The sequence below is a fragment of the Scyliorhinus canicula genome, chromosome 26 (genome assembly GCF_902713615.1).
Source record: "Scyliorhinus canicula chromosome 26, sScyCan1.1, whole genome shotgun sequence".
In the NCBI taxonomy this organism is placed as follows: Eukaryota; Metazoa; Chordata; class Chondrichthyes; order Carcharhiniformes; family Scyliorhinidae; genus Scyliorhinus; species Scyliorhinus canicula.
The window spans coordinates 1,884,943-1,898,007 of NC_052171.1; the positions used below are offsets into that span (position 1 = coordinate 1,884,943).

Here is a 13,065-nt window from a genome sequence, read left to right on the forward strand (position 1 = left end):
CGTGCCCCATCACCTCCTCCTCCCTCGGGTGCCTGGTGACCCCTGGGTAACTCCATTGGCCAGAAGTGCATGCGGAGCTAACCCCTGAGGCTCCCCCCCGCAATCTAGCGCTTCCAGTCCTGGAGGCCTGCAGCTATCTCGACCAGGGTCTGCATGTTCACGGCCATGCGACTGCGCCACATCACACTGCAACTGTGCACCACCTTCTGGGTCTGTGCCATGTCGGCCAGCACATGGTCAGTGCCGCGGATGCTCCCAGCCATGGCCCGCTGTGACTGGGCCATGCTCAGAAGCAGCGCTCCAATGTCCAGGTGACTCTAGCACATGGCTGCCTGTGATCAGGCAACTAGTCCTGGCCCTTGGCCACCGCCTGTGCAGATTGCCCCTCGCCTTGGACATCTTGACCCGTGACCAAAACTTTGCCCACCCCAAGGCCTCAATCGCAGACCCCACCCGTGCGGTGTTGGCCTAGATGACATGCATAGTTGGACTCCTCTAACTGCACCTGTAGGTGCTGGATGCTCGCTGACAACCTCTCATATAGTCCGCTGTTCGGCAACTTCATCTCCACAATCGATGGGACCGTCCATTCCAGAAGACTGAAACCCGACTGGATGGCAGCTAGTGGCTGGGGGTCCGCCCCCTCGAGGGTTTGAACCTCCACCTGCTCTACCGGAGAATGTGTGTGGTGTCCCAGGAGCCTCTTCACTAAATTGCCCAGCCCAGGTGAGTATCTCTGGGATAGTGGAGGGTGGTGGAGACAGCTGTGACGGGAAGTCAGTGTCACCCCTGGACTCGACCTTCGGGGTGTCTCGGGATGTTGCCCGATGGCTTCCGTCTGTCTGTGGCTGGATGGTTTCAGTGGCCATAGCACCCCACCACGATGGCCGGTATGGATGCTGACACGTGGCACGGGGGGGGGTTCAGCTGCCTTCATGTTGGGGCAGTGGCCTCGGTGTATGGGACAGGGGTCTGTGTGAGGGGCACGTTGCTGACTCCTCACTCTAGCCGCTCTGAGGAGGTGGTGCAGCTTTTCCGGTGGCCGGTCCGGATCAGAGGTTGACCACCTCTGCCACCTACGGCCAGTCTTTCATCCTCAGTGTGTTGGATGCCCAGCGGAAAGCGAGCGGTAATGGTGGCAGCTAGCGGCCTCCTTCCTGTTTTATTCTGTTAAAGGCCCCTGGTGTGAATGAATCAATGCCCCTCGCTTTCCCCTGTGCCTCCAACACACTGAGGATGAAACATCGGCACATGCCTGTCAGCCGCACTGTTGCCCGTGTAACCAGGTCCTTTGATTGACCTTTATTTCACTGATGTTGACCTGGCTCCACGATATATTCCTTTTGTTCAAGCATCAGGATTCCTGTATCCCACCAGCAAGTCTGGAAGCTCCAACAGCTGCGAGATATACCAACACCAAGCACATAGTATTTGCTGCAGCAAACCTGATCGACGTATCTCAATTCAACTGAAGCTCAACGCGTGCCTGGTAAAAGTAGCGACTCAGAGTGGCTCGGGACTTGACGGGTGAGCTCAGGATGTTCTGGTTAGAACCTGCACCTACAACTCCCCAGCTGAATGATTTTAATCCAAACAGAGGGATTGGCGGGGTTACACTTTCACATGTTAAGGAGCTGCACGTGGACAGGACAGCATTAGATTAGATAGATTCAGAGCACAGGCAGGCTGGGCTGAATGGCTCACTTGTGGTGCAGTGGCATCACTTAACTGCTGTTGAGAAGCTGAATATTGCCAATCAAACTCCACCATTGCTACTTGCCAGTGTCAATATGTGCATTTCCATGAACAATGCATGCTTGATGGCAGACTGCACTGGGATAGTGTCATCCCTTTTGCATGAGAGATTAAACCAAGTTTGCTCTCTTATATAGACATGGAAGGTCCCAACACATTACAAAAATCCTAAAGTAAACAGTGCAAATAATTAGACTAAAGATTCAAAAAAAGTGTTTTTTTGATGTGTTGGTTTTTGGATTTACAGATAAAGGATCATTATCACATTACTGTTTGTGGGATTTGGCGATGTGAAAATTAGCTGCCATGTTCCCTCCATTTTGAAAGTAGTCCATGGGTTGTAAATTGCTTGTGACGACCTGAGGTCCTATATAAATGGACACCTTTCCCCACTGGGTTTTGTTTCCTTACCCAGCTGCCGGGGGCTGGTGCCTCCACTTACGCAGTGTATTCCTGTGCTGTGGATATGATCAATACCTAGTGCTGGCACCGAGAGGCTTGAAGGTAAAATCTCGGCTGTGAATGCGCTGCAGGGGAAGTGTTACATTGGGGGTCACCGTCCTTCAAATGAGACGTTGCCCAACGCATCATCTCAGGTAAATGTCAAAGATTAAAATGCATTATTCAAAGGAGGCTCATCTTAGCATTCATACTGGGAACAGCCAACTCAGCTGAACCTGAGATTTGTCTGGCCTGTGATTCAACTATTGGATGGACAAAGTCACCAGGCGTCTGGGTAATCCCAAGATCAAATGTAGAGATGGAATGAAATAGCAGCTGGGAACAGATCCACTCGCGTATTGGGACTCAAAACACAAGGTGGACTTAAATTGGCCACTGCCAGCAGCAGATGCTTGATGTGACTCAGCGGCCAACTTTCATTTCCTTTGTAATTCATTTGTGGAATGTGGGTGTCGCTGGTTGGGCCTGGATTTATTGCCCATCCCTAACAGCCCGAATTACCCTTCAAGCGATAGTTAAGAGTCAACCACATTGCTGTGGGTCTGGAGTCACTTGTAGGCCAGGTAAGAGTGGTCGATTTCCTTCCCTAAAGGGGATCAGTGAACCAGATTATTTTTTAACAACAGTCAACAATGGTTTGATTCCAGATTGTTGTTGAATTCAAATTTCCCCATCTGCCATGGTGGGATTGGAACCCAGAAGATTACCCTGCATCTCTGGATTATTAGTCATGTGAAAATATCACTGCCTTCCCACTGGTGTCTGCAGAATGACAGTCAAACCTATTTTGGATACTCCTTTCCCAGTCTCATCTCCACCATATTTTCCAAGTCAATGAAGAACAAAAGCTGGAGTGGTGGAAAATCGGCCGCAAGATGATTTTGCGCTGCGGGCCTGGTGGAGGCCAGTTTCACCCCCAAGTTCCTTTAGCTGTTCAAGGAACTTGAAACCAGTTAGCTTGGCATCAGATGGTGGAACCTTGACTCAGAGGCTTCGACAGAAAAATATCTAAAACCCGAAAATGCAACCCAGAGAGGTCGGGACGGACCCCAAAAGGGAAGGCCATGCTTGACTGACCAATCTTTTTTTTTGAGAAGGCGAAATGTTGTGTTATGCTCGTGTAAAATACGCAACGCTTCACAAATTTGTATGTCATCCTTGCGCAGGGGCCATGCTATCGTTCCAATTTTAGTATATGTGCTGCCGAAGCAAGAACTTGACTGACCAATCTTATTGAACTTCTTTTGAAGAAGTAACAGGCTGAAAGCACAAGGGCATCGCAATTGATGCAATACATTTGGATTTTCAAAAGGACTTGGGTAAGGTCCCATATTATAGGATCGTGACTGAGGCCATAGCACGTGGAACGGCAAAACAAATAGAAAGGTGGCTGCAAGACACAGAGTAGGGCCCAAGGAGATAATAATAATCTTTATTATTGTCATAAGTCGGCTTACATTAACAATGCAATGAAGTTACCGTGAAAAGCCCCAAGATGCCACATTCCGGTACACAGAGGGAGAATTCGGAATATTCAAATGACCTAACAGCACGCCTTTCGTGACTCGTGGGAGGAAACCGGAGCATCCGGAGGAAACCCACGCAGACACAGTTGTGTTGTTCCTCGTGTCTTAATAAAGCTCGTAGTCTCAAATGTGGAGAAGATGCTTTATTGTGAATTTGTTCTCTCTTCAGAGCTTTACCTACGGCTACCTCAAATGCTACTGTGTCCTGCTACCAGTTCTGCCTTCCGTGAAGTGTGTTCTCACTTCCTGTCCCGGTCTATTTATATGGCTCTCCCGTGCTCCCTCTAGTGTTTGCTCAGTTGTATTGCACTAGTTAACTTGTGATCACCACATCCCCCTTTTTCTCTTTACATATTTTCTGTACATCGTTAAAGAAAATTGTACATCCTGTCCCGGTGTATTCATAGCTCTCCCTCTAGTGTTTGCTCAATTGTATTGTATCTAGTTAACTTGTGATCACCACAACAGTGAGAACGTGCAGACTCAACACAGACAGTGAGCCAAGCTGGGAATCGAACCTGGGAACCTGGAGCTGTGAAGCAACAGTGCTATTCACTGTGCTACCCTGCTGTCCTTGGGGAACTACTCAGACTGGCAAACGGTGGTAAACAGTGTTCCACAGGCATTAGTAATGGGAATGATTGCTTAACATTTCCATAAACAGTTTCAAAGTTTGCGCACAACACCAGTTTGAAGAGTACCATAAATACTGAGTCATACCAGTCAAATCCAAGGAGACATTGATAAACTTGCAAAGTGCACATGCAATTGACAAATCAGTTTCAATGCACATAAGTTTGAGATGTTGCATTTTGGTCGGGAGAAGATGGAGACCACAAACATTTTGGATAATAAAGATCCAAATGATCCGTGGCCCAGTTACATGAACAACTGAAAGTAACAATACCGGTCAGTAATAATATAAAAGGGCAAACCAAGCACTGGGACTCATTTTTAGGGTAATAGAACTGTCAAGCAATTCAGCAGTCTTTTTAAACTTGGATCACATTTGGAGTATTGTTGAGCTTGTCACACCATTAAAAATGATATAGAGCGACTGCAGAAAGTGGAAAGAAAAGGGAAGGAAAATTATGATTCCAGAAGCATTGAGTTTTATCAGAAAAAGCTGAACAAGCCGAGGACCTTTTCCCTCAGAAAGAGAAGACGGAGGGAGTGATCTAACAGAGCTCTTAAGATCATGAAAGGTTTCATTGGGGTTAAGCATGAATGTAGAAATGTTTCCAACGTTGTGGGCAGACAAATATAGGGGCCCTAAATATGAGATAGTCACCATCTGGTAAATCAAGAGAAAGTGATTTGCTCAAAGAGTGGTTGCAATGTCGACTTTGCTGCCGCTTTGCTTCAAGGAGAAGATGGGTGTGCACGTGAGAATGAAATAAATAGAAGGATCTATTGAAAGGTCTAGATAAAGCAGAATGAGAGGCAGCCCAAGTGGAGCATAGATGCTGACTGGAACTTGTTTCTTGCTGTAGAATGAACACAACACAATCTGACATCTCACTGCCTTTTGAAGGATAATGATTCCTTGTTGGTGTCTGTCTTGATATCTGTATTGCCATGTTGCATCGTGTCATGCAGCTCTGCGAGCTTGAGATTCTTGTCATGAGCAGAACTGTGGTGTGGATTTATTGAAAGGGATGACAATAGAATAAAGGAGTTCCAGGCCAGTGACTATCATCAGCTCATCAGCCCTTCATGTGAATTTACTCGTTTCTAGCCTCAATCATGGGGAAATCCTGTATATCGCTCTCAGCAGTGTAAAGATTTGCATTCACAGCGTTGTCCTGGGACAATATTGCCTATTAATAAAAGCAAAAGCATTAGCACTTGAGCGACACAACAGAATTATGACTACGCAAATAGCTTATCGCATTGTATAATGTTTTGGTAATATTTCCCAGTTCACCAGTTAGGTAAACAACTGCAACGTTTATTTACCTAACCAGTGACCTGGGGAATATCACAATTTTGTTTCAATCCGCTATTTTTAAATAAACTGATTCATGTCTCCATTAAAGAAACAGACTGATAAATTCTTTGTGAACTGTTCACAGAACAATATTACACACTGCAGTTCCAGGATTGCAGTCTGTGAGTTTTCTCCCTCTCAGAAGAAAAATACTTGGATGTATGCAGCACCTTTTGTGACCCCAGGACTTCCCAAAGCTCTTTGTAGCCAATGAAGCACTGTTGAAGTGTCGTCATTGTTACCATGCAAGAAACGTGACAGTCAGCTTGCACAAAGCAAGGCCTCACAAACTTTAGCAGACTGCCCATGCCCTGATGGTCTGTGATTTTGGTTGAGGGATAAATATTTGCCAGGCCATTGGTGATAACTCTCCTGCCCATCTTCGAATTGAACCATGAGACCTTTTAGGTTCGTAGTGCCACACAGATCTCGAGCGCAGAAAAGGCCGTACGACCCACCACGTTTGTCCCAGTCAAAAACAACCACCTAACTATTCTAATCCCATTTTCCAGCCCTTGGCCCATAGTCTTGTAATACATCGCAAGTGCATCTAAATACTTATTAAATGTTATGAGGGCCTCTGCCTCGACCACCCTTTCTGGCAGTGAGTTCCAGATGACATCTCCTCTAAACCTCCTGCCTATATCTTACATCTATGTCCCTGGTCCTTGATCCCGCCACCAAGGGGAATAGTTTCCTCCTGCCTATCTGTACTCCTCATAACTTTCGACTAGTTAATCACATTCCCCCCTTGGTCTCCTCTGCTCCAAGGAAAACAACCCCAGTCTATCCAATCTCTCTCCATCATTAAAACTCTCCAGCCCAGACAACATCTTGGTGAATTTGCTCTGCACCCTTTCCAGTGCTATCACATCCCTCCTATCATGTGGATTCCAGAACTGCACTCATTATTCTAGCTGTGGCCTAACCAAGGTTTTAAGCTCTAAGCCTCAGCTAATAAAGGCAGGTATCCCATATGCCTTCTTAACCACTTTGGCCACCTGCCCCGCTACCTGAAGGGACCCGGTGACCATGCACACCAATCTTTATTATTATTATCACAAGTAGGCTTACATTAAGACTTAGTGTTGGGTGGGGTTACTGGGTTATGGGGATAGGGTGGAGGTGTGGACCTTGGGTAGGATGCTCTTTCCAAGAGACGGTGCAGACTCGATGGGCCGAATGGCCTCTTTCTGCACTGTAAATTCTATGATTAACACTGCAATAAAGTTACTGTGAAAATCCCCTAGTCGCCACATTCCGGCGCCTGTTCGGGTACACAGAGGAAGAATTCAGAATGTCCAATTCACCGAACAAGCACGTCTTTCGGGACTTGTGAGAGGAAACCGGAGCACCCGGAGGAAACCCACACAGACTCGGGGAGAACGTGCAGACTCTGCACAGACAGTGACCCAGAGCCGAGAATCGACCCCGGGACCCTGCTAACCACTATGCTACTGTGCCGCACACTGGATAAGATCTTCCTTCCCCTCTCTCAACCATGTGTCAGAGACAGCAATTACATCAAACCCCCATGTTTTAATTTGTGCCCTCAACTCACCTGCCTTGTTTGTCAGACTCCTTGCATTAAAATAAATACCATCCAATCTTTGCCAAACTCCCTTGTGACTTAACTGGCCTATAACTCCTGTGCCTTCCTTTTTTTTGTTTAAATCAGACAGTATTTATTCGCATTCATACAATGTTACAGTTAAACAATCACACCATCAACATAAGTTATTCTACAGACTACTACAAGTTGATACGAGACCTTAACTTAACTTCAGAGTGACTAGCAAGTACCAGACAGATATTGGCCTTCATGAATCCTGCAGTCCTCAATATCCGGTCGTTGGTCTGATCTGTTCCTGGCTCCGCAGGTCTTCTTTCTGTTGTAGGGTGATGGTCTTCCTCATGTCGGTCAGTGAAGATCACCATTGTTTCATTGCTGCTGTACAGAGAGCCTCCTATGTCTTCCTGACTCACTTGCTGTTACTTCTACTTTTGGCTGTGCATCTTCCCCTGCTGAACATTCTCTCAGGATGCCCCCCCCCCCCCCTCCCCCCCCAAAACCACCACCACCACCACCAAATTAATTTAAACCCTGCCCATAAACAAGCAAACCTCCCTGCAAGGACGTTGGTTCCATTTTGGTTCAGGTTCAATACATCTGCCTTGTGCAGGTCCCAACCTCCCCCAAAACGGTCCCAATGTCCCAGAAAACTAATGCCCCCCCTCATGCACGGCCCCTCCAGCCACGCATTCATCTGGATTAACCTTCTACTCACTACCCTAAAAATGGATGGACTCGAAACCGAAGGAGGGTGGAAGAAGTTGAACAAGATCATCCCACTTGGATCACCAGCTGAGCTCAGACTGTCAAGCCCACACAATCAGTGGAGATGTGCTGTGCAATTGTGTTCTTTTGAAAAACTATTTCTTTTTTTTCCTAGTGGCCTGACCATATTATTTGAGTCCCGATGAATAATGAAGCTGGGGATCGACTGGCCAATCCAAGACCAAAGGAATAAATGGACTGTGAAATTACCCACTGGGTTGATCTTGAATTTCTTCTGAAAGCAGAAACATTTTTGGAACCACACAATAGTGTCAGACCAAACAAGCATAGAGATAAGCCTGCCCTCTCTTCTTGGAAACAGAGCCACATGGAAGAAAGTGCCTCAATATGCCTGGAAATAAGAACTTCTTGTCTATTAGCTTTCAGTGGTTTCATAGTTCAGTGAGATGAGAGCAGAATTCTTAATGGTTTTGGAGCTCACTCACTTACTCACTCACTACTCATTCTTTGCTCATCCTTCATCCCTACTCATTCACCCCCTTCCTCAATAATTAATTTGTTCTGACTCAGCTATTTGGTTTTCTCTCTCAGTCAATCAGTTTACCCTTCATTCCTTCGCTCTTTTCTCCCTCATTAGCCTTTGCACAATGGTAAGCACTTTGCCCTCTGACTTCAAACACCATCCGAAGAACTTGGGCTTACACCCTACTGTACTGCCGGTGATGCCACCTTTTTGCAAAGGCATTAAATCGAAGATCCACCTGTCCTCTCTGCTTTAAGAAAAAACTCAAGAACTACCCAGTAGGTAATGTCACGGTTCATTTATTCCTTCTATCATAGGTTGGCCAGTCCATCCCCAACTCTGTTGTTCACCAGGTCTCAAATAAGGAGCAAATGGATCACGTAGTGCAGTGCTGTTCTCGCCAGTGTCTGGCCAGTCTTTATTCTCAATCAACCTCACAGAAGCAGAGTAATCTGGTCATTATGACAGTACTGTCTGTGGGAGCTTCCTGTGCACAACTGAACTGCCACGTATCCTGTATTACAACAATAACTCCAAGTCTTCATTGCCTGTAAGGTGCTTTAGGATTTCCAGTGGTCGTGAAAAATGAAGTCTTTTTGTTTTTACTTCCCTTCCCTTTCCTTTCTCCCTCCCTTATTTCAGTTTTGTCCTCCCTCCTTTCTCCCCTTCTTTGCTTCTTGCCCCTCGCTGAAGTAAATTGGCATTGTAAAATACCTGTCTTACCATTTTCTCTTCTTTGGCAGGAGGATTTTTTAGGAAGATACAGAGTGGAGCATAGGCAATATTCATGACTCCAATGATGAACATTAGCCATGGGAATCCAATTGCTTTGACAATGATTCCTCCCATTGAGGGCCCTGGATGGTAAGAATAAAATGTTTTATCTTCTATGTGAGACATCCACTTGTTCAGCTTTAGTTAGCTAATAATACTTGACACATTAATGTGGGGTGGCAGGGTACCACACTGCTGCCTTGCTCTATATGGAGTTTTCACTTTCTCCTCATGTCTGTGTGGGTTTTATCCTGGTTCTCCTGTTTCCTTCCTACAGGGCAGAAGGAGGCCATTCGGCCCATTAGGTCTACTCTGAAGGAGCATCCCATCCAGCCCCACCCCCGACCTATTCCCACAATCCCACCCAAACTTTTGAACACTAAGGGGCAATTTATCATGGCCAATCCACCTAACCCGCACATCTTTGGACTGTGGGAGGAAACTGGACCACCCAGAGGAAACCCACGCACACACGGGGAGAACATGCAGACTCCGCACAGACAGTGACCCAAGGCTGAAATTTAACCTGTTTCCCTGGTGCTGTGAGGCAGCAGTGCTAACCACTGTGCCACCGTGCTGCCCAGTTAAGGGGGATAGGGTGGTGGAGAAGGGTGCTCTTTTGGAGGGTTGGTGCAGACTCGATGGGCTGAATGGCCTCCTTCTGCATTGTAGGGATTCAATGGATTCTGGGTCTACCAAGGGCGAGCACTCTTGGATTTTGTTCCAAAAGATTGAAATTATACAGTCAAAGTCCCCACAATATTTGATTTTCAGAAAGCCTTATGACAAGACCTGATGTGGAAGACTGTCGTTTAAACTAAAATCAGTTGGAATCTTAGAAAAAAAATTACCCAATTCTTTGTTTTCCAATTAAGGGACAATATAGCGTGGCCAATCCACCCACCCTGCACATATTTTTTTGGGTTGTGGGGGGTGAGACCCATGCAGACACGGGGGGAATGTGAAAACTCCACAATCCTACTTTTGTAGTCCTGGAATCCACGTGATAGGGCGGATGTGATAGCACTGGAAAGGGTACAGTGACACGGGGCTGGGATCAATCCTGGATCCTCAGCACTGTGAGGCAGCAGTGCTAACCACTGCACCACCGTGCTGCCCCTAAATCTATTGGAAACGAAGGTAGAATATGGTTCTGGATAGAAATGATGGATAAAACAGAAAATGAAGAACACTGAGCAGTTGTAGATTGAGAGAGTTTGCAGCCCACCCCACATTTCTCATTCGACACTTTGAGAGAGAGAGAGGGGCTTCTATTTAAATAGAAGTGTATGCAAGAAAACATTGGTATTGACTCACCAATTGCAAATCCCAAACACAGTGCCACATCACTGATCGCGAAAACACTTCCATACACAGACACATGACGAATGTCCACCAGGTAACCCATTATGGGAAACAGCGAGGAATCAATCATCCCTGGTCATTTCAAAGAACACACTCAGAATTAAGGCGGAAAAGTGCAGCAACATTTTCCCAGTACAGGATTAGGTTGGAAGCAGCAATCTATTCAGCTTGATGACAATGGGGGAACCCTTCACTGATAGGAAACGCAAAGTCAACGGCTGCGTGGTTGCTGGGCCGCAGTTGGGCCTGGAAGCCTCTCAACCCTGAACTGAAAAGCTTTGAGGGGTTGGTCTTTTTTCCAGGACGCTCATGATGGAGAGATCTGGGCCCAGATCAACTCTGTGCCTCTCACCCATTTCATACTAACATCTTGAAACAGGCTGTGCTAAAATTCATCTTGTATCAATTTGTTCAACATCCAACATCAAAATAGGAGGCTTATTTTGGTGATTAAACTTCTGGACACTGCTCACATTTCAAAAATAAATCCTTCCCCTCATTGTAAACCCCAGCTTAAACCGGAGCAAGCAGCTTTATGACAGGTCTCAGTAACAGGACCATTTTAAACCAGGACCAGTGTTGAATCCCTTACGACCAAGCAGCTCAGTGTCGCCAACGTGAGCAAACAGTTTAAATTTCACCCTCAGACTTTAGCTCAAGTCTTAACCCATTATTATTATATTGACACATGCCCTCCCCAAATATGAGATGCCAAATCTCATGTCCCTCACAGAGGGGAATGAGAAATGTGGTTGGTACCTTTGTTCTGGCTGCACTTCCATCATTAGGTCCAGCCATTAGTGTGAAAGTGTGATGGTCAGGTATGATCATAATGAATGGCTGATCATCCAACTCAATAGCCTAATCCCCCATATCCTTTGATCCCCTTCGCCCTAAGTGTGATATCGAACTGCTTCTTGAAACCATACAATGTTTTGGAATCAACTACTTCCTGTGGTAATGAATTCCACAGGCTCACCACTCTCTGAATGAAAAATTTCTCCTCATTTTCCATCGGGAATATCCTTCCTGCATCTACCCTTACCAGACGGTTTCTAAGAGATCCCCATCATTCTTCTGAACTCCAACGCATGCAATCCCAACCGGTTCAATTTCTCCTGGTATGTCAGTCCCGCCATCCCTGGAATCAGCCTGGTAAACATTCGCTGCCCTCCCTCCATAGCTAGAACATCCTTCCTCAGATAAGGAGACCAAAACTGCACACAATAGTCCAGATGTGGCCTCACCAACACCCTGTATAATAGTAGCAAGACAACCCTGCTCCTGTACTTGAATTCTCTCGTTATGAAAGCCGACACACTATTAGCCTTCATTACCGCCTGCTGTACCTAGCCCCACTCCCCATCACCCTTGGGCTCGTTGACCTACTTTGGCTCCCCATCAAGCATCACCTTGATTTTCAAACTGATCTTTGTTTTCAAAACCCTTCATCCCTCTCTCTTTCAGCCTCATACCCTTCTGGCTCTTTCTGTAGCCCCAATTTTAATTGTCCATCAGGTAATATTTCCAATGCTTTCAGTTTATATTTCAGATTTCCAGCATCTGCAATATTTCCTTGGAATTTAATTGGTCCACCATGTGTGATCGCACCTTCAGTTTGTACTGTAGTGCTGTGTCTGGAATTTCCTCCCTCCAACCTCTCCGCCTCACTACCTTGCTTTCCTCCCTATTAGACGCTCCGATTAAACCGACATCTTCAACTAAGCTTTTTGTCATCTGACTTAATGGGTGAAATTCTCCACCTCACTGTACTGCGCACCACGATTGGGCAGAGAATCAGGTGTCTGGCCAAAATTGAGGTTTGCGCCTAGTGCTGATTCAGGCCTCATGCTCTTGTCCCTATCCGACGGTGGGTGGGTAGATTGGGGGGGGGGGGGGAACGACTTACAGGCTCCTGGCTGTTCACACTGCTGAGTGCTGCCTGTGTCCTTTAATACTCAGGAGGCCTCTGGTCATTTGGGAGTCACCGGCCGCCCCTCTGCACACCGATATAGCACAGCTGTATCATCAAGGGACAAGCTCCATCAGCAGTCCACCACGTGTTGGTGCTCCTCAGAAGCGCTGTCCCAATGCAGAGGGAGCAGAGGATCAGCAGGGCTCACCCCAACCAGAGAACACTTCCACCGCAGCCTTTGGAACCCTCCCTGGTTCTCTGCCCCTCTCAGGGCAGATCACTCCCCAGCTCTGGTAACCTAACGTCCTCTTAACTGCATTTGTTCGATTCAAGTTCCACATTCTCACTACTCTCCGGGTGAAGCAATTGTTCCAGAATTTCCTGTCTGATTTTTTTTCTCGTGACTGTCTTATGTTCTTGGCCTCCACAAGTCAATAACCTTTTGTAATTTTGAAG

At 46.5% G+C, this 13,065-nt stretch overlaps 1 protein-coding gene and 1 pseudogene across 1 annotated transcript in view; both read right to left on the reverse strand.

Annotated features, from left to right (window-relative positions):
• Nucleotides 1–3,338: 3,338 nt before the first annotated feature.
• On the reverse strand, nt 3,339–3,433 carry LOC119957616 (annotated as a pseudogene).
• A 1,828-nt stretch (nt 3,434–5,261) lies between these two features.
• Nucleotides 5,262–13,065, reverse strand: part of LOC119957535 (chromaffin granule amine transporter) — a 28,870-nt gene continuing 21,066 nt past the window's right edge. Inside the window, exons 13-16 of the mRNA XM_038785680.1 lie at nt 10,647–10,766; nt 9,279–9,412; nt 5,472–5,563; nt 5,262–5,376 (exon numbers count right to left, since the gene is read on the reverse strand). Coding sequence (XP_038641608.1) covers nt 5,262–5,376; nt 5,472–5,563; nt 9,279–9,412; nt 10,647–10,766 — 461 coding nt within the window. The remainder of the gene's footprint in view (nt 5,377–5,471; nt 5,564–9,278; nt 9,413–10,646; nt 10,767–13,065) is intronic.